Source organism: Callithrix jacchus, chromosome 7, assembly GCF_049354715.1.
Source record: "Callithrix jacchus isolate 240 chromosome 7, calJac240_pri, whole genome shotgun sequence".
Taxonomy (NCBI): domain Eukaryota; kingdom Metazoa; phylum Chordata; class Mammalia; order Primates; family Cebidae; genus Callithrix; species Callithrix jacchus.
The window spans coordinates 126500246-126522877 of NC_133508.1; the positions used below are offsets into that span (position 1 = coordinate 126500246).

The following is a 22632-nucleotide window of genomic DNA, read 5'->3' on the forward strand; positions in this document are numbered from 1 at the left end:
TAAGGAGGAACAGGGCTTGGTAGACAAAGGAGAGGAGGTAAAGAAGCAGGGTTGTTTTAAGATGCCTGTGTCCCTTGCAAAAAGGCCCTTGGTCAACAGAATATGCCCAGCTTATAGAATTATAAGGAGTTCATTCAAGCTACAAGTCTTGATCACTAGACAGCCTTAAGATATTCCTAAAATGTTGAGTTGAAGAAAAAGTTTTCTTCTAAATACTCACTTTTATAAATGTGGAGAATTCAGAGACTAGTTGACAACCCAGGGAACTTTGTATTTAACCATATATTTAGGGATAAACTTTGAAATCTTGTTGAAAGGCCATAATAAAAACAAAATTAGGAGGCATGTCTTGTGCCCTTTCTAGCTGTCTTTCCAGTGAGAAGATGTTTCCTGTTGAGCAAACTTATGCTATTTCTAGTAATATTAATTACTTTCATCCTGTTGTGGGACCTCTCACATCCATGTATTATTATTTCAGTTTTTATACCTGTATTTATCCATGTTTGAATACATGATGAATTTACATAAAATGTTAAAGACATATGATACAGAGTTATCCTCTCATTTCTCACCTTAACTATTCAAGTTCATTCCTGATATGACCAGGAAACTAGTATATTTTTTATTTTTTCCGAGGGAGCTAAGAAGGTACATACATATTCATTAATTCCTAAAGTAAGTGATAGCAGCATACTTTCTGCATCTTTTTTTTTTTTACTAATGGTATATCTTGGATATTTTCTCATACTAGTACAAATAGACCTTTTTCATTTTAGTGACTATAGAATATTCCTTTGAAAGTATGTCCCAAAATTTGCCTCATCGGTAAGTGACAGATTTATATATATATATGTATTTACCAAATATAAATATATATTTACTAAATATAAATATTTATTTACTAATAAATAGATATTCAAATATTATATATAAATGTACATATATATTTAAATATTTATTTATATTTATATGTACAATACAAATACCCAATGTAGAACTGCTAGAAAAATGTACATGAATTTAAACTTTTGATATATAGTACCAACAGTTTGCACTCTCACTAGCTAATATGAGACAGTTTTCCCAAATCTGTGCCAGCTCAGTGTCCTGTTCTTCCATGCCCATGATAGAGTTGAAATAAGAACCTCACAGTTTTCCTTTGAAACATTTTTATTGTCAGTAAAATTAAACATTTTTATTCTCATATTTTTGTCTATTTAAGAAATATGGTATTAATAACATTCAAGCCAAGAGCCAAATCAGGAATGCAATCCCATTCACAATTGCCACAAAAAGAATAAAATACCTAAAAATACAGCTAACCAGGTAGGTGAAATTTATCTAAATGCGAATTATAAAATACTCCTGAAAGAAATCAGAGATGTCACTAGCAAATAGAAACACATTCCATGCTCATGAATAGGAGCACAGCTTGGTAAATAAAGGACACAGAATGAGGAAGCAGAACTGTTTAAAGAAGTCTGTGTCCCTTGTGAAAAGGCCTATAGTCAAGAGAATATGCCTATCTTGTAGAATTACAAGGAGTTCATTCGAGCTGCAAGTCTTGAGCACTAGATAGCTGAAACAAATTCCTAAAATGTTGAGTTGAACAAAAGTTCAATGCTATTCCTATCAAACTACCAATGACATTCTTCACATAATTAGAGAAAAACTATCTTAATATTCATATGGAACCATAAAAGAGCCCTAATAGCCAAAGCAATCCTAACTAAAAAGAACGAAGGGGGAAGCATCAAGTTACCAAACCTCAAACTATACTACATGGCTACAGTAACCAAAACAGCATGGTATTAGTATAAAAACAGACACATAGGTAAATGGAACACAAAAGTCCAGAAATAATGTTGTAAAGCTACAACCATCTATTCGTAGACAAAGCTGACAAAAACAAGCAATGGGGAAAGAACTCCCCATTTAATAGATAGTGCTGGGATTACTGGCTAGCTATATGCAGAATTTGAAACTGGATCCCCAGCTTATATCACATACAAAAATCAACTTAATATGCATTAAAGACTTAAATATACAACATTAAACTATAAAAATTCTGGAAAATAACCTAAGAAATACCCTTCTGGACATATGACTTAGCTAAGATTTCATGAGGAAGACAACAAAAGCAATTACAACAAAAACAAAAATTGACAAATGATATCTAATTAAATGAAAGAGCTTCTGCACATCAAAAGAAACTATTGGCTACATGTGGCTTCATGCCTAAATTCCAGTACTTTTGGAGGCTGAAGCAAGCAGATTGCTTGAGTTCAGTAGTTCAAGACCAGTTTGGGCAAGATGGCAAAACACATTTCTACAAAAAAGTACAAAAAATTAACTCTGTGTGATGGTAAGCACCTGTAGTTGACCTAGTAACTTGGGGGGCTGAGGTGAGAGAACTGCTTGAGCCTGGGAGATTAAGACTGCAATGCACCATGTTTGTGCCACTGTACTCCAGCCTGGGTGGTAAAGTGCGACCCTATTTCAAAAAACAAAAAGAAAGTAAAACAAAACTATCAACAAAGTAACAAACAACCTATAAAAGGGGAGAAAATACTTGCTAACTGTGCATCCAACTAAGATCTAATACCCAGAGTCTATGAGAAATTTCAACAAATTTACAAGCAAAAACAACCCCATTATAAAGAAAGTGGGCAAAGAACATGAACAGACAGATTTCAAAATAAGACATATATGCATTTAAGAAGCATATAAAAATGCTCAACATCACTAATCTCTATAGAAATGCAAATCAAAAACCACAATGTGATACCATCTTACACCAGTCAGAATGGCTATTATTAAAAAGTCAAAAAATAACAGATGATGGTAAGATTGCAGAGAAAATGGAACATATACACTGTTGGTGGGAGTGTAAATTAGTTCAGCCACTATGGAAAGCAGCTTGGTGATTCCTCAAAGAACTTATAATTACCATTTGACTCAGCAATCCCATTACTCCCATAGGAATGTATACTCCCATGGAAATATAAATTATTGGACCGTAAAGGCACATGCATGTGTATGTTCATTCCAGCACTATTCACAATAGCAAAGATATGGAATCAACCTAAATGCCCATTAACAGTAGGCTGGATAACAAAAATGTGGTATATACAAACACCATTGAATACTATGCAGCCATAAAAAATGAGATCATGCCCTTTGTAGCAACATGGAAGTCATTATCATAAGTGAACTAACACAGTAACAGAATCCCAAATACTGCATGTTCTCACTCCTAAATGGAAGCCAAACAAAGAGAACACATAAATTCTAAGAGAAGAATAGGAGACACCGGTATCTACATGAGGGTGAAGGTTGGGAGGAGAGAGAGAATCAGAAAAAAACCCTGTTGGGTACTATGCTTAATACTTGTGTTTTAAAATTGTCTGCACACCAAACCTCTATGACATGCAGTTTACCTTTGTAACAAACCTGCACATGTATCCCTGAATCTAAAAGTTAAAACAAAATTTAAAAATTGTGGCGTTTGTTGCTCCCTTCTCATTAATTTGCAAGAGTTAATTATAACTGAAATTATTTCTGTAAATATAATATAAATTGCAAGTTATTAATGGCTTCTTAATCTTACCGGTTGCCTTTTTGCTTTACTTAAACCTTTTCTAGCAATAATGCCACTACTTCTGACTTGTTTTTCAGTTGTTTTTTTGTTTGTTTGTTTGTTTGTTTTTGTTTTTTGTTTTGAGATGGAGTTTTGCTCTTGTCACCCAGGCTGGAGTGCAATGGCGCGATCTCGGCTCACAGCAACTTCCACCTCCTGGGTTCAGGCAATTCTCCCGCCTCAGCCCTGAGCAGCTGGGATTAAGGCTTGCGCCACCATGCCCAGCTAATTTTTTTTGTATTTTTAGTAGAGACGGGGTTTCACCATGTTGACCAGGATGGTCTCGATCTCTTGACCTCGTGATCCACCCGCCTCGGCCTCCCAAAGTGCTGGGATTACAGGCATGAGCCACAGCGCTCGGCCTTTGTTTCCCAGTTTTAAAAATTGTTAGTTCAATCAAAATTAAGTTTGTTTTTGTGGATGTTAGACCCTGATATTCTTTGATAATCACTTTTTAATTTTAAACTTTTCTTGCATGAAACTTCTATAACACATATACTTACAAAATGATCAATAGTGTTATGTTATTAAAATAAAATAAACCTCATGTTATATTTTCTTACCAGGAATATTCAGGCTCTTAAAACTGTGAGCCAAGGTATTTCATCCCTACTCCCAATAGCTTAGCAGCCCCAGGTAGAGCTGCAATCATCACATTGCCAACTGTGTCAAAAATCTTTGAAAACACTGAGGGTTCTTCATTTTTGGCTGTTTCAATCTTTTCTTTCAGTCGATTAATCTCTTTATTTAACTCCTCAGATTTCTTTTCAAATCCTTCAATTAACATTTCTTCTTGTTCCTATAAAAGGGGAATAGTCCACGTTTGAAAATCCCCAATTTTCTGCAGGGAGTGAGAGTTTTGTGTTTAACAAATTCAACAGTTAAGCATATGTGTCTATTTCTCTGTTATCTTAGAAAACTTTTTGATGAGTTTAACATTTCCACGTGGTTGACTATATATAATAGTGGGAGTCTACATGGTTTATACCTTTGTGACATTCCTTAAGCAGTATCTCGCTGGAGGTGGGAAGAAATTTTGTTCCAGCACGAAGAATGCCCTTTGAGAGGGAATGCAGGTTTAACTCTCATTAATTCTAATTTCCACTGATGTAGCATGGCCATGCTCATCTAGCAAATAATAGGGACTGCTGACCCTGTATGTATTGGTTGTCAAGCTCCAGGTTGGGACAAGGAATGTATTTTACTCTAGCTGTATAGGATGAATCAGGCAGATACAGAAACAAATGGAGCAATTACTGATCTTTCAATATCATGTCTTATCAAGCCAAATCAGAAACTTTCATCCAGATTGATCTATTTCAGGTATTTGATGGTTGTGCCCCAAACCCCAAAGACTGTTGGACTCAGGTCCTATTTAATTGGGGGACAGTGAGACCATCCTATAATCACCACATACAGCAGCCTGATACCCTGGGGGATGTCATGAATACTCTCCAAAGTCTAACATGAAGATGCTGGAATCTTGTAGACTTTCAGGCTTCAGTACAATTCAGATGTATTTGAGATTTTGGTGAAACATACAACTTTTGTGTTTCCTTCTGGGATCATCACTGTGCCTAAAATTTTGGTCCTTCCTTTCTTAAAGAAGCAGAGCATTGTCCCTCAAGCACTGCCATGCTTCATTGAGACTCACCTTCAGCTTGTGTTCCAGCATCCTTTCATGCTCTCTGCGGAGGTTTTCCCTTTCCCTCTCCATCTTCTTCTCTAGTTGGGCTATGTTTTCCTGGAAGCTTCTCTGTTGAGCCTCCATTATTTGCTGCTGCTCCTCCTGTTTTTGTCTTAACAACTCCTGTTCCTTCTCAGCTGCCTCCCTCATGGACCGCTCCGCTATTCCACAAAGGTTTTAGAGAGGGAAAAAAGTAACAGTTATGCCTGAGTTTTACCCTCCCGAGCTCAGATCAAACTGACTTAGAGAAAAGCACAAAAGTGAGGGATTGGGAATCTCTGAATTCTCCACACTAGCTATGTCTGGAAGAGAATGTTGAATAATGTGATGTGAAGACACTGCCTGGAGGTTCAACCCCAATCTCCTTGATATTTTGGAATTTAGCATAGTATATGTTCCATAGTAGGAAGAAGCTCCTTCAACTATAGTAAGAGAAAGCAAATTCCAAGTATACAATAATTTTTTAACTATAGCAACTATGCTATACATTTGGTATGCAGAAGTTATTAATATTTTAACTGAATGTTTATGACTTTTGAAGCTCCTTGTATCTGGAATATCTTTCAGCATGATCAGCAAGAAGACACTGCAGGAAACTACCAACCCCTCTGAGAGCCCTGCCCCTGTACCTGCTATGGCCTTCTCTCCAGCAGTGAGGGCTCTGTCTGACTTCAGGATGGATTCCTCTATAACCACCTGTGACTGCAGGAAATCCCAGAGGACCTTGTTTGCCTGAGGAGCCAAGAAAAAACAAAGACTTGTCAGGCAGCAAAGATCTCAACTTATAATGACAAAATTATTGTTCAATAAAGTCAAAAATCTAACTTTGTAAACTTTACATAATTCTTAAGATCCCACAGTTATTTCTTTTCTTCCACAGCCACAACAAAAAGTCCAAGCTCTTTCTTAAGACATAAAAACCATGTGCAGCAGCCTCCCTCCTACCTGTCCAGCTTCCTTTCCCAGGGATGCTGCTAACCACTCACCCTAGGATACAGACACTTGTGGAAACATCAATGAACCTGCAGGAATTTAGACATAAATTCCTGACAACATAAATGGGCAGTTCTGCAAACACACATTCTCAGTTGTTTGCAGTATTGCACAATCTTTTTCTTCTGTTTGGAAGCTGTGCTACATTTTCATGACTAGGATAACCTTTATGGATACGTCAACTACCATTCCCAGTCACTCTTCCTGGAAGCTTTTTCAGGGTGCATTCTGAGTTTTGTTTCTTACTTTATTGAGGAATGATTTACAAATGGAAACTGTGTATATTTAAGTTGTACAGCATGATGTTTTGATATATGTGAAATGATTACTGCAGCCAAGCCAATTAACCTATCTAACATCTCATAGAGTTTTCTTTTGTTGAGAACACTTGAGATCTACTCTCTTAGCAAATTCCAAGTATAATTCTTTTTTTAGCTATAGTCACTATGCTGTACTTAGGTATCCAGAAAGTGTTTATTATAACCAAGTATTAGTTACTTTCAATCATTATGTCCTCTTTCCCCCACCTCTCTGACCTTGATAACCTCCATTCAGCTCTCTGTTAACATGAGTTCAGCATTTTTTTCTCATTCACATAAACATGAGTCACTTCATAATTGTCTTTCTGAGTCTGGTTTCTTTCACTAAGTCTAAATTCCTGCAGGTTCATTGATGTTTCCACAAGTGTCAGGATTTCCTTCTTTTTAAGGCTGAATAATATTTTATTATATATGTGTGTTTGTGTGTGCCACAGTTTTACATGTATTTATCTGTGGATAAACAAAAGTTGTTTTTATGGAGAAATAGGTGAGGGAAAATGTGGGGTAGGGAAGTTAGGGAGGGATAACATGGGGAGAAATGCCAGATATAGACAACGGGGGGATGGAGGCAGCAAACCACATTGCCATGAATGTACCTATGCAACAATCCTGCATGTTCTGCGAATGTGCCCCAGAACCTAAAGTGCAATTATATCTATATATATATGTATAATATATATATATACATATAAATATAAAGGTGTTTTATATCTTGCTATTATGAATAATGCTGGAATGAATAGAAGTACAAATCTCTCTTCAGGATTGTGATTTTATTTCTTTTGGAAATATACCACAAGTCCGCCAAAAGCTGTTAAAACTAAGTTGACTAAAGTTGCAGGATGCAAATTTAACATACAAAATCAGTTGCATTTCCATATACTAATAAAATATTATATGAAAATTAAGAAAATTACATTTATAACAACGTAAGACATAAAATACTTATAAATAAATTTAACCAACGAGGTGAAAGATGTGTACACTGCAAACTATAAAATGTTTAAGAAGTTAAATAAAATATAAAATAAATAGATATCCCATGTTCATTAATTGGAAGAAATATAATATTGTTGAGATGTCCATACTACCCCAAATTATCTATAGATTTAATGCAACCTCTATCAAATTTCCAGTGAATTTTTCAAAGAAATAAGAAAACCAATTCTTAAATTTATATAGAAACAAAAAATATCCTGAATAGTTACAGCCATCTTGAGTGACCAAAACAAAGTTGGAGGTATTGAATTACCTTATTTCATAATCTGCTACAAAGCTACAGTAATCAACTAGCATAGAATTGGCATAAAAACAGATAAACAAACCAAGTGATCAGAACAGACAGCCAGGGAGGAAATTTACATATATATGATCAAATAATTTTCAGCAAATGTGACACGAGTACACATAAAGGAAGGATAATCTCTTTGACAAATGGTGCATGGAAATCTGGATATTCAAAATAATAAAACTGGAGCCTTATCTTACACTTTACAGAAAAATCAACTAAAAACAGATTAAAGATTTAACCCTAAGACCAGATTCCATAAAACTCCAAGAAGAAAACAGAGGCAAAATGCTTCTTGATATTAGCTTGGCAGCAGCTTTTTGAATCTGACATCAAAAGCACAGACAACAAGTGCAAAAATAAGTAGGACTACATGAAATTAAAAATTTCTGCAGAGCAAAGAAAACAATAAAATGTAAAAGAATTTTCTTCCATACAGAATGAAAGAAAACACTTGCAAATCTGATAAGGGGTTAATATCTAAAATGCAATAGGAAGTCATATAACTAAATAGCAAAATAAACCAATAAACCTGTTAAAAATGAGCAAGGAACCTAAATAGACATTTGTGAAAAGAAGACCTGGACAATAGGTATGCGAAAGCATGGGCAGCATCACTAATCATCAGGGAAATGCAAATCGAAACCACAGTGACATTTTATCTCACACATTTTAGAATGATCATTATCCAAAAGTCAAAAGATACCAAATGTTGGCAAAGATATGGAGAAAAGGGAATTCTTAGAAACTGTTGGTAGGAACGTAAGTTGGTATAGTCCTCATGGAACATAGGACAAAAATTTCCTCAAAATTTCCAATGGCTGTCAAGTACATAGGTCAGCCCTGTCAGCTCCATCTCTTGCTGGCCGCATTGTCTTAGGCACCTTATTAACCTCTCTGTGCAGTACATTTCTCAACTGGCTCTGCGGAAGACAGTGGTACCTAATTTACATTATTCTGAGAATCAAACAGATAATCCAACAAAATCACTTCCTCTGACATAGGAAGTAAATGCTCAGTGTGTGTGAACCATTCTGTTGATCATCATCATCATCATATTAGTACATACCAATATGATAACCATAATGGTACCATAGCCAGTCGAGTATTAATTTGTTCATCTCAGGTAAGACAATATGCTTCAGAAAACAAAGTTGTTTGCTTCATAAGGTATCCTCTGTACTTAGCACAAAAACTATCCCCTTAATAAATATAAGAAGTGAGTTGTTTCATCTGGATTCCTGATGTTAAATCCTTTTGGAGAAGAAATGTTTCTTTAAGAGTATCTAACTAATTGCAGATTTAAATACTAAAAATGCCAAGATAGCATCATGTTCTGCTTCCTCTCCACATGCAGTGCTATGTTCTTAGATTTTCAGGAGGGGCAACAAAGACCCTCTGATTAGCCTCTGTTATTCATCGCCCACTCCCCTTATTCCTCACCTTAACTCCTTTGCAGGGCACTAGCTTATAGTTCTGCTCAACCTGTTTCTTTTCTTCTAAGTAGAGATTGTGCCCTCCAGGAACAGAGAAAATTCCTCTCAAAATGCTTTCCGTCAGGTGCTCTGAAAGCCGCTTAAGCTCAGCCTGGCAATATTTGACAGATGCCTCTTCATTCTGCAGCACAAAGTCTTCCTTCTTTTTCTCTATGGTGTCCTGCCAGAGAAAGGTAGGGAACAACAGGAGAAAGAAGGTGTTAGAAGGGAAGGTCCAAATGTGATCCTCTTGGAAGGAGTAGTCTGAAGGCCTCAGAGTGAACTGGAGTATGGTGTAGACCAAGAGTCAGACGATTTGTTTTGTTCCCAACTATCTGATCATTTATCTGTGTGACCTATGGAAAGCCCCTTAACTCCCCAGGGCTCAGGCACAATATCTGCAAATTTGTGTAGTTAGAGGTCACAAACTCTATAGTTCTTTCAGTTATAGTATGATTAACAGGGACCAAACCTCCCGACCATGAGCAATAAAAAGTTGAATTTTGGCTGGAAGAAAAATTTCCCCAGAAAACATAGGTTGCTATATATAAAAATATTGGCATGGCAAATCAACTCCCCAGTAATGAATTAAGTATATTCTGATGAGAAAAATGAACCAGCTGTGTCTTCCTTCAATAAGAGTTTGAATATGTGAGGATACAGGAAGAGAATTTTCTTTTGCTTATATTTGTAAGGTACAGTCCAGTTGGATTTTATCATTATGAATTAAGAGATTATTGTTTCTTTTAGGTTAGTCTGAGACAGACCGAAAGACAAACTTCCAGTACACATGACTATGGTAAATAGATTTAAGATGTCCCATAAGATTCCTCACTCCTCGGTATCCACACCTGCATAGTTCCTGGGCCTATAAATGTGAATAACCCTGTGATTAGATTATGTTATGTAGGAAAAGATGACGTTAAGAAATGGAGTGTGCCCTGTTGGGCATGACCTAATCACATAAGCCCCTTAAAAGTGGTTTTCTCTAGCTGGTGTGAGAAGAGGAATTCAGGGCAATTAGAAACAGAAGGATTTGATGCATCATTGCGGACTTGAAGATGGATGGGCTTACCCAGAGCCGCTAGATGAAATCTAAGCCCATTTAACACTGTGTTCAGCCTGTGGCACACTGAACAGAGTACCCAGACACCCTGACAAGGACTTCTGACCTACAGAACTATGATCTAATAACGTGTGTTGTTTTATACTGCTAAACTCATGATAATTTATTTTGCAGGAATAGAAAAATAAAGTGACCATCCTCTAGAAGTGTGGCCTCTAGCCCATAGAGCCCTATTATTCACAAGAAACCATATTCTTTCCACAATGGTAAGGAGATGAACCATGGGGTCAAAAAGGTGGACTTTACGCATTATTTCAGAAGAGCTGAAATCAGAAAGGATAAATGCTAAAAGTACCACAAGCTTCCCCTGGAATTCCTGGTTTTCATCCTTGAAGGAGTGCTCCAGGAATACTGCAATTGCTTCCCTCTCACAGGCCGCGTGCACATCCAGCAGCTCCTGGAGTGTGTCTGTGGGGAACCTCACTCTCTGGGCCATCTGCTGGCTGTAGTGGTCGGCTGCCCTCTGCACAGCAGCTGAGTTCTCAAGCTGGGCCAGAGTTGTCACTGCGTTCTCCAGACAAGGCACTGCTCCACTGTGGATGGTGTCTACATAGGTCACCACCAGAGTCCCCAGCCCTGAATCACATATATTTAAGGAAAATTTATAGTTCTCACTCATCATTTATACAAGTGTTAAAAATCAGCATTCTAAAAATTATTAAAATTCTAATTATCTTGTTGTTTCTTCCCCCCCTCTTTATTCTTTCTCTCCTTCTTTTTCATCTTCCTCTAGGAGTTTCTTGAGGAATTCATAATAACATCCCTATTTTTCCTATTTTCTGTTTTATATGGCTCTTGGATTCACATTACAAAATTAAATTACTTATTGCAAGCAACATGTCTTCGTGTTTTATGGAAAAGTACATTTCTATTTAAATGCCATATAAATGAGTTTGTTAGGCAGGGAAGCTAAGTTATATAATTTGTGAGTCTTACTTCCAAATAAAAATGCAAGTCCCCTCATTTCATTAGATATTCTTTACAAGGGAACTTGCATTTTTATTTGGAGACAGCAACATAGACTATTGAATCAAGCATGGACCCATCTCACCATGAGGAGTGGATGACTCCACAGGTTTCATGCCATTAAGCCAGCCCCATACTTCATATAACATTTAAATTTGTTTCTCTAACTCTCAATGAGCTTCCATGGAACTCATGGCCTGACGTTGGTTTCCTGACTAATGTAAATTTATAAAATATATTATATATCCTCACTGAGAAACACTAACCCTATAGGACTTCTCCTCATCATGTAGATTTCTCTCCTCAGAAGTTTGTGTTTATGCCATTAATGTATTAATTTTGTGAGATATATTAGGCCTCAAGAAATTCTGTATGAGTAAACCTTAATTAAGAAACATTCATTTCTATGTGTGGCATGGTCTGCCTGCATTCCTATACAGAAGTAAACAATATTATTGACAAACTTGCAGAATCACGACAGCTTCAACACACCCTGGACCACAGACATGCTTTGCCACAAAGAAGACTCACGGTTTCCAGTGACAATGATTCCCTCTCTCAGAGTCTTGGGCTTTGCATGGGTGAAGATATAAGAACAGAAGTTTTCTGATTGCCTCAGGAAAAGCCGTTCCAGATTTTCTTCTGGCAACTTGTCCATATGAATTAAATATCGTTTGTCATTTGTAGGCCGGTCAAAGACAAAGCACTTCCGTTTTGGAAAGAAATGCCTGATACACTCTCTAGACATGTTAGAATTTTGAAGTTTGGGATTAGTGCCTGTGGAATTATAAAGAAGAATGCTCATTGAAGAGACAGCCTGCAGTCGAGGGGCCTGTCTGCATCCCCACAGCTCCTCTGCCTTGTAAATTTTGTTGTATGGAATCACACAAAACAGCCTTGTGCTAATCCAACCAAGGCATGGAAAATCCATTTTTGTACAGGACTGAGAGTCAGGAAAGAACTGGAGAGGAAGGGAAGACATCTATCGCAAGATGAAGAAACTTATGACTGGTTTCCTTGGCCTTTGTATGGTAGCTGGTAGACTATTTATTAAATGTTTTTGAATGATTAACTAAAGAAAAGATCTCTCAGAAATATTTTACTGATATTGCAGTCCTGTGTCAGAAGTGAAACATGGGCCCTAAATTGAAGTAACGGTAGAAAAAAGGATAAGATGTTGCTAAGAAAAACATCATGAAGAAGGTGAATGATCACCAAGACAGTAATAAAAGTAAAAAATATTTGAAAATCAGAACCCCAAATTATAAACACCGTAAATATGTTTAGACACTTCTTTATCTGAACAGTCTAAAGTTAAGCCAGATGTAACTTGGAGACCTCGCACTTTTCAATGTCAGATTATATTAGGTCTGACATTGTCTTGCAGAGGGATTCTGGGGCATTTATAGATTATTCAAAATAAACTTTTGATGAAAGGATGAATACTGAACAAAGATGGATATTGATTGTAGGTGCCAACCGGCATCCACTCTGCTAAATACCACCTGTTTAACAAGTGTATAATAGACGATCTATTGTGTGAGTCTGTAGAATGAAGTAGGTGATGTTATGAAAACAGTGAAATGAAGCGGTACTGGAAGCATATGTCAGTGTATTTTTCTAATTGCCTGAATCATTTACTGTATAAATCTCATTTTTCTCTAAAGTATGTAACTACTCAGGCTAATAAAATAGACAGAGTGAAACATATTTCCAAAATTAGATCATTAGACTTCTTGTGATTCTGTGTTTAACAACTTCCAAATTATTAATTTTTTCCAAATAGAATAAAAGGAGCACTTAAAGTTAATAAATAACACAAATATATGAGTCTTGGGATGTGATAATATTAATTATAATCCTCAATGTATTTTTCATGGTACTTATTGGTCTAAAATCGTTTGACAGAATTTTAAGTTTTAAATTTCTTTAATGAATTTAAACTTCAGCCTCTGGGAAATTTCAAGTAAAAATAACCACAAGAATCATAATCACTTGTCAATCACCAACCACCATGAGCATGGGCCTCAATCCAGTCTAATATGAACATTTGCGTCAGGTGCTGAATGGCAGGTCTTAGTTGATCCCACCCACTACTGGACCTTCCCCCATCCAGGCCATGCTCTGATACCTGGAATCAGCTTCAAGGCATTCTCCAGGTACTCGTCTTCTGTGATGGGGTGTCCATCTAACTTCAGCTCCAGGGTAAAATCTCGAACAGTCCAAATAAAGTCTGGAAAGAAACTCACAAACTCGCTGGAGTCCTCAACTTCATCAGTCCTGGGGCAGGATTTTGCCCTGATTAACTCTGTTAATTCAGTCACGTAGCTGGGATCTTAGCTAAGGAGTAACACCCTACATCATTATTTCAACATCTCACTTAGAAACAAGTTTGATAAACATTCCCTTTTGTACTGTGTCTCTTCTTACTCAACCAGGACAACTGGGTCACAGCAAAGAAGACACAGTTTCAGTTTCCATTTCCCTAAACTCCATAAAACCTGGCTCTTCACTTCCCGGAAGGATACTGCAGCTGCTCCAGAGCCTGGTGGTTGATGGTGCTCATGCTGTTGTAGACAAAGCAGCTGCTTAGAAGCACAGCCAGGGTAAAGATCCACGAGTCATTCTTTGGGTTACCCTAGAAAGAATATAGCGCAAAGGACTTGGAGTATTCTCTTCATTCATTCATTTGGTTGTTCATTAGCTATTTCAGCTGTACAACAGTTGAAAACTAGGATGAATAAATTTTGAAGGCAATGTTAAATTCAAACTTCATATTTAGATTTTACATTAATCCTTCTCAAGCTGGAAGTTCATTTAGCTACTAACAGAAAGGAATGACATTGTGATTAAAATTTCAATAAAGTGCCTAGAATATAATAGGCGTCAAGCAATCAGCAAGCAATTATTCCAGTGCATTTTGTTCTCACTCATGGCATATTAAGGTCTCAAATGCTATTCAGTTAAGTTAAAAAACTATTCATTGTGCTTCTGACAAAATGCAGACCCGTATTTGGTTTTGTGGCTATAAAACATGACAGTCCCTGCCCTCAAGAAGATGACTTTCTGGAGCAACAGATATACGTGTCAATATACAAATTCAATCAGAAGAATAATCGCTGCTAGGGGAGTAAAACCCAAAGTTATAAAGTATAAGAAAGAAAGAAAGGAGGAGGAGGTACATAAATGTGAAGTTACTCTGTGGATTCAGGAGCGAGAAGTGATCATGTGTGACAGGCACATGCTTGCAGCAGTTTGAAAATAGCTGCACTTCAAGAGTTGATAGAGTGTGGACTTATGAAGAAGAAGGAATAACACAGATGGAAAGATCAATAGAAGCCAAGTCAGAATTGTCAGAGCATGGTCATAAAAAGGTATTACACGTTATTTCTCTTGCTTGAAGCAGTAAGTATGCATGCTGGAGTGGAAGAGGGGGCTGGAAACAAGATTCATGGTAAGACACGAAAGGACTTTGTGTGTGTGTGAACTTCTTTTTTGTATTACACTTTAAGTTCTGGAGTACATGCACAGAACATGCAGGTTTGTTAGATGGGTATACGGGTGCCATGGTGATTTGCTGCACCCACTACTCCCTCATCTACATTAGCTATTTCTCTTAATGTTATCCCTCCCCTATATCCCCACCCCCTGCTATTTCTCCCCTAGCTCCCCACCACCCAACAGACCCCAGTATATGATGTTCACATCCCTGTGTCCATGTGTTCTCAAACATGTGGTGTTTGGTTTTCTGTTCTTGTGTCAGTTTGCTGAGAATGATCATGTCCTTGCAAAGGACATGAACTCATCCTTTTTTATGGCTGCATAGTATTCCATGGTGTATATGTGCCACATTTTCTTTATCCAGTCTATCATTGATGGGCATTTGGGTTGGGTCCAAGTCTTTGCTATTGTGAACAGTGCCACAATAAAGATATGTGTGCATGTGTTTTTATAGTAGAACGATTTATAACCCTTTGGGTGTATACCCAGTAATGGGATTGCTGGGTCAAATGATATTTCTATTTCTAGATCCTTGAGGAATCGCCACAGTGTCTTCCACAATGGTTGAACTAGATTAGATGGTACCCAAATCACATCACAAGTTCCAAGGTCAGTGAGTAGTTCTGCTGCTGCCATCAGTTAACATTTCGATATGTTCTGATCTTTTGACAAATGCAATTAGATAAAAAGGAGTTCATGAAAACTACAGTATATTAAGAATAAATGTTTCACTTTGGTATTATACTAAGAGAGTAATTCAGATTATCTCACTTACAATATTCTTTGTGGGTCTAATTCATGCTGTTAAAGAAGTCCGTGCAGAATTCATCTCCAAAGTTCAGGGAGTTGGACCAAAATGTTAAGGATAAAATTAATGCTTTTCTGAAAATTACTGAAATAGACTCCTTCAGTAAAACCCTATTTTTACATGGTCCCCTCCTCCAACTCCGCATGTCTTAAATAGTAGATCCCATCAGTCCCATGGGTTATAGCTTTCTCCAAGAAGCTCTCTCTTAGTTGAATGACTGAACTAGTTTCTCACTTTTTGCATCTGTGAAACTCTGTACTGATCACACCCCATATTTCTCGTCTTCACAACTAGGCTCTTGGCCTTTACCTTGTTTAATGTCATACCTGTAGAACTCAGTACAGAGCCCTAGAATTCATCTCTTTACTATATATTTCTTAAATTATATCTTTCAACCCAGTGTTAAATAAGATCTATTCTTATATATGCCTCAGTATTTGAAATTAATAAGGAAGTTTTAGAAAACAGAATTTAGCTTCATTATTCGATTAGATTCGAGTTTACAGAAATATGTACAGAAGTTGAATGGAGATGAAAAATTAAAAGACGAGAGAACAACCATGAGCAGTGATTCTCCACCTTACCTTTTCCACATCGCCCAGGCCCTCAGTGTCCAGAAGGACCAGGGTGTGGTCTGGCTTGGAAGGGTGGGGCACACACCACATCCAGATGCCCTTGGTTTCAGACCGCACAGTGGATCCCAGAGGGAAGCCTGTGGGGAAGAGGAAAAATAACAAACAGTAACAGTGGATAGACCAGGATGTCCCAAGCTTACATTGGTTAAACTTGTAGGAATGTTTAAGTTGCTGGCAGGGGGAACAGCTGTTTCCATCTCAGCCAGGACAACTAATCCAACCTTTACATGTATTAAGAATTTTCTCAAACTTGTTTTCTTTCTTAAACTTGTTTAGTAGACAGAGGTTCAGTCCCCAATGGTGCCGAGCTGCTGAGCCAAAGAGGAAGTAGGACATTAGGGGGAAGAAATAGCTGCATGGTCTTTAAAAACAGGAGCACCTAACAGAGTCATAGGCAGTTGGTGTTAAAAGTCAGTAAGAACCAAAAGAGAAAACTGGTATCAAAAAAATTTTTTTAAAGCCTTCAAAAAATTAGAAATGAAAATTGCAACTAATATGTGAAAAGGTCCTTATTCACAGTGAAAGAAATAACATGTGAAATAAATAACATGTAACAATACATTCAACATGTCAGTACAAATTAAAAGGCTTTATGTTATGGAATTTCTTGCAGGATGTAAAATTCTCAATCACTGCCAATAAGCATCTAAATTGCATTTATATTTTGAAAAGCTGGCCAGGCATAGTGGCTTACGCCTGTAATCCCAGCACTTTGGGAGGCCGAGGCGGGTGCATCACGAGGTCAAGAGATCGAGAACATCCTGGCCAACATGGTGAAACCCTGTCTCTACTAAAAAATACAAAAATTAGCTGGGCATGGTGGCACCCACCCCAGCTACTCGGAAGGCTGAGGCAGGACACTCCCTTGCTTGAACCTGGGAGCAGAGGTTGCAGTGAGTCAAGATTGTGCCACTGCACTCCAGCCTAGTGCCTGGTGACAGAGCGAGACTGTCTCAAAAAAAAATTTTTTTTTAAAGCTATTTGACTTTATCTAGAAATTTTACCTACTCTTTGATTCAGAAATTCCACTTCTGAGCATATTACACAAGGGAAGTTTTAATATATAAATATAAATGTATAAATATATAAATAGAGTATTAATAATACTCTATTATTTCTATATTACATTATTATATTATATAGAGTATTTATAATAATATTCTGTTATTTATATAATTATATATTTATATCTATATATTAAATATATAGAGATATAGATATATAGATATAGATAAATAAATATACATATAATATTAATAATACTCTATTATTTATATATTCATTAATGACAATATTCATTAATATTCTATTAATATTCATTAATGGCAATGAATATGGTTGTCATTAATACTCTATTATTTATATCCTCTATTATTAATAATATACAATATATATAATATATATCTTCTATTATTAATATTATTATTAATAGAGGATATAAATAATAGAGTATTAACGACAACCTTATTCATTAAAGATAAAAACTGGAAAAATACCAATGTTCAACAGGATATAAACATAAGTAACAGAGTATTAATGGATATAAATAATAGAGTATAAATGACAGTCTTAAAGATAAAAACTGGAAAAATATCAATGTTCAACAACAAATAGATATATTGTCCTTAGGTAGTGGCATACTGTCTGAGGGTATAAAAAATGGGTACACATGGTAACTGGAGAAACCTTATGCACTTCTTATTGAGCAAAGGAACAAGACATCCAAGAATACACACAATATAAATTTCTTTATGTAAAGTTTAAAAGCAGACCAAACTAAACTATTTTTCAGAATGCATATATATTACACAGAAACGTTTTTTAAAACCAAGAGTCAAAGAAATGTGCCCTGAAAACAAAAGTATTGGTGAGCTCTAAAGAAGGGATGACAGTGTGTGATTTTTGGATGTTTACGAACGTTTTACATCTTGATCTGAAGAGTGATTACCCACGTATTCACTTTATTAACTTCGCTGTACAAGTATGCTGTGCATACTCTTCTCTGTGTGTCATAGTTCACATATTAGAAAGACTAAATAGAAGGGAGTATAATTTATCAAAGTTCTGCTATGAAATGAAGCAAGAAATTGGATGGTAGCCCAATTTAAATAGAGGATATGCAAGAATTATACTGCCTGTCCTTCTTATTTATTTTTAAAACAGGGTCTATTACACTATATTTGTGTGCTATTTGAAGTGGCCAGGTACCCTACCCAAAAGTGATGAATGAGAAAGAAAGGAAATAATTGCTGGAGCTGAGCCCCCGAAGAGGTGAGCGTAGATGGGATCAAGAAGAGCCATGGAATGGATCTTTTGATAGGGTTCAGATGGTTCTTTACTATTGGACAAAAGAGTGATACACACACACACACACACACACACACACGGTTGAGATTGTAAATTTAGTGGTGAGAGAATTAGAAGTTTTCTTCACTGGGAGAAGTCATGCCCTTCTTTAGGATGACCCTAGAGGAGGTGATCAGCTATGTTATCACTGGTTCCAAGTAAATGGCTCCTGTCCCAGGGCCACACTCACCGTGGTTCTTTCCTGCAAGACGATTCATGAGATAGGATTTTCCTGTACGGTATATCCCTGCAATGGCCACCACCACCACGGGCTGTGAAATCTTGTCAAGAATCTGTAATGCCTTTGAATTTACTGTCAGCTGCTCTTTCTGGTTTTCCACTAGACAAATGGGGGCCATCATGATGGATTCAGATTCTGGGTAACCTGTAACCGAGAAAAAAACAGTCAGTGAAATACAAGATCTTGAAGTCATCTCTAAGGGCTACCCAAGGCACATACAAATCAGTTTTCTGCTTTGGGATGGTATATCAAATTTCTACATTTTGTATGTTTCTAATGGAAAAATATTTGGTTTAGCATGTCAAGGACTAGTACAGATGCTTTATGTACATTATTTATGATTCTTACAAGAACGCTAAAAATGCCCTGTCAAGGTGATGCATAAAATAGAATAGGAAAATCAAGGCACTGATGACAGAGCCCCAGGTAAAGTAAACTCTTGGAATAAGTGGGGGCAGCATGTTACATAACGGAGATGAGTGGTTAGAAAAGATTCCAGGCATGCCAGAAGAATTTGCTGTCTCATTAATTTAATAAATAGTATTGAGTACCTACCATGTGCTAATAAACACCATTTTAAGTTCTCAGTATCAAGCAAGGAACAGAATTGATACAGAATCCTGCCTCTTTGAGCTCTATTGTAGTGGGGGACAGAGAATTAATAAAACAAGCAAAAAAATGTGTATATATCCTAGATGATGGTATTTCTCAGGAGAAAATGAGCAAGGAATAGGGATATGGTGTTTTGAGATTTGAATGTATATGAAGGGTAGTCGGGGAAGGCCTGCGAAAAGACACAAAATGAAACTGATCATTGATTGATATTGATGAAGATAGATTTAGTGAATTGGTAAAAGCAGAAGCAGGCTGGATAGGGGAACAATCATGAAAGAAGAAACGAAAGATAAAGAATGCAGCTCTCTCTCAAAATACAGGACAGTTATCTGGAGTGATGATTAAAAATGCCTGGGACCCTGTTTCAAGCAGTACCTCATGTTATTCTGATGTACTTCTTGCCTGGGCTACGTATTAAAAACAGCATGATAATCAAACATGATTAAATCTTAAACTTATTTTAAACAGTTGATGAGTGAGAGTGAGTCTGAAATTCCACATAATGCTCTGTAGCATCGCTGGAATGCTAACTGTGGCTCATACAAAAATAGAGTCATCACTATTAAGGATTTAAATAGTCAGTGGCAAGGATCTTCTGTTTCCCCAGTGTCCCGGCAGAGGGCAGCCGGGAAATGCTGCAGAACGGAAGAGAGAGGAAGCGACCCCATGATTCGGGGAGCAAGGACTTCAGACCCCACTCCTCCGTGACCCAAGTAAGGATCTTCGCCGCAGCTCTGGGAGGAAGCCCGAGGAGGAGCAGGGCATTCTGGAGACGCCGTCGCCCAGTCGCCGCCTGAGGACCACGTGAAGACGCTGAGCGCCCCCCCCCCCACCCACCGGAGCAAAGCACTCAGGGGTTCAAGCAGCAACCGACTTCCCCGAGAGGTTCCCCCGCCAGTGTGAAGTCTCAACCCTCCCCGTGTGGAGTCTGCGCTTGGGAATTCGTTGTCGATTGCTCTTTAGCCCAATATATTTGAAAGGTAAAGCTTAGGAGCGAACTTACGTGGCGCGGACGCTGCAACGTGAAGAGTTGCCCTTGCTCGCCCCTTGCTCTGTCGTCCTGCGTCTGGCTCCTCGGGAAACGGACTGTTTTTACAAGCCGAAAGTATAGCCGGGTTTACAGACATCCACATAAGGGTTTAGGAGAACCAAAATCGAAAGGACTTGAGTTTGGCGGGGAGTTAACCATTCATTGAGGTATTTCCTGTTTTGTCAAGACAGGAAACTAAAGAAGCTTGAAAGTGCTGGTACCTCCATACAAGGGTCCTAAAACCGGGTTTGTCCCTCTTCCACCCAGGTTTGGCTTAGGTATCTTTCGCCTCCAAAATGAATATAGAGCAGCAGACATGAATGTTGTTTCATCTACTCCCTGTCTTTCAGGGGTAATTTTCTCAGGGAAGAAGGTTGAGTTTTTGTTTGCTTTTACTTTTTTTTACATGCTCATCTGGTTTTGTTTCTCGTCTCTTTTTAAAGTTATTTTTTCGTTAACCATAAAAAGAGTGTGTGTGTGTGTGTGTCGCCCAATATTATTGCCCAGATGCAGTGGTGGCAAGCAAATACTTCTCTTTCAAAGCACAAACATTTCATTGAAACTCGACTTTTTGTGAAGGACAGCAGGATGATTGGACCATACAAAGCATAATTTATAATTAAGAGTCTTACCCAGGCTAGCAGAAAAATGACTCAGTTTCTGAAATGACTAGGCAGTTTGTCAACAGAATTTCGGAAATCTACTATCTGGAATAAATGGGTAATGATTTCCCAGTTGTGCCTATCCCTTAGATCTTCCTATTTGTTTAATGCTGTCTGATTAAATATTTGCAAATTATTAAGTCCAAAATCTTAGGCACTTAATCAGGTAAAATTACTGGTGATGATTTTGATTCAAAACTTGACATTTACTTCCTATAAGCAATATTGAAGGTGAAAATAAAGCTAAATCTAGTTTTAAATAGGACCAGTAGTACGAAATCAGGTACTTTTTTCTCTGACCCTTTGTTAATATTATTTTTTAATATTAGGAAGCCTCTCTTTAAAAAAAAAAAAGAAAATAAAAAATACAGAGGTGATTAAATCCCGGTAAATGTGTTTGAAATGCCTGAATTTCACCAGTGGCACTGCTTTCCAGATAATCCAACGTTACTAACATCAGATAATTATGGAAATGTCAATCAAGAAGAAATTTAGGCTAGGTGTGGTAGCTCACTCCTGCAATCCAAGCATTTTGGGAGGCCAAGGTGAACAGGTCACTTGAGTTCAGGAATTAGAAACCAGCCCAGGAAACATGGGGAAACCCCATCTCTACAATTAGTAATAATAATAAATTAGCTGGGTGTGATGGCATGTGCCTGTTACAATAGTCCCAGTTAGCCGGGAGTCCGAGATGGGAGTCTGAGCCCAGGAGGTCAAGGCTGCAATGAGCCCTGGTGATGCCACTGCACTCCAACCTGGGTAACAGAGTGAGACACTGTCCCCTGCCCCGAAAAAAGGTTATTAATTCACAAGCGTACATAGCAATGATTGCACATAGCAATATGTCTATGCACATAGAAAATGGATGTAGCAATATGTCTATGTTGCACAGATAAACGTCTAGAAGTATTCACCAACCACTACCTCCCCAAAATTAGTAATTGTAGCTCAGGTGATTTTAAAAAATGTCTTTCTGAATTATATGAATTTTCAAAGACTTTTTAAAATAATAACAGAAATGCACACACATACTCTTAAGAAGGAAATAACTTTTATTTTGATACAAAGCATCTTAGTTGAAGATTTTTTGAATATTTTCCATATCAGATTTTGAGCTTCTTATTTATACGTTTTTTGAAAAATTAAAGTGCAATGTCTACATGTTTTTGTATTTTGTGGTTTAACTTTTAATTCATTTACAGGACATATCAAATAATAGTTTTTTGAAATGAGGGTGTTTTACTGGCTCATTGATTTTAGAAGGAAACTAAAGGAAATAATAGAGTTGCAGATGCTTTT

The 22632-nt window shown here is 37.2% G+C and overlaps 1 protein-coding gene and 1 pseudogene across 4 annotated transcripts in view; both read right to left on the bottom strand.

Annotated features, from left to right (window-relative positions):
* Positions 1 to 4295, bottom strand: part of LOC103794561 (guanylate-binding protein 7-like) — a 56888-nt pseudogene extending 52593 nt beyond the window's left edge. The window contains exon 1 of the transcript XR_013520604.1: positions 4204 to 4295. The product of XR_013520604.1 is annotated as a guanylate-binding protein 7-like (transcript). The remainder of the gene's footprint in view (positions 1 to 4203) is intronic.
* Positions 1153 to 20797, bottom strand: GBP4 (guanylate binding protein 4). 3 transcript variants are annotated; one of them, XM_009001650.5, is made up of 12 exons: positions 20645 to 20797; positions 18976 to 19170; positions 16389 to 16516; positions 14024 to 14133; positions 13627 to 13823; positions 12027 to 12272; positions 10825 to 11105; positions 9372 to 9584; positions 5957 to 6059; positions 5295 to 5488; positions 4204 to 4439; positions 1153 to 2494 (listed from the first exon to the last, which is right to left on the bottom strand). In XM_009001650.5, the coding sequence occupies exons 1-11, from the start codon at positions 20772 to 20774 to the stop codon at positions 4221 to 4223; spliced, it is 2016 nt and encodes a 671-aa protein (XP_008999898.3). In that variant the 5' UTR covers positions 20775 to 20797; the 3' UTR covers positions 1153 to 2494; positions 4204 to 4220. The 3 variants fall into 3 exon arrangements, with proteins under 3 accessions (XP_008999898.3, XP_078188506.1, XP_054092478.2); XM_078332380.1 differs by having other exon boundaries at positions 15772 to 16516; XM_054236503.2 differs by having other exon boundaries at positions 1153 to 4439.
* Positions 20798 to 22632: the final 1835 nt, after the last annotated feature.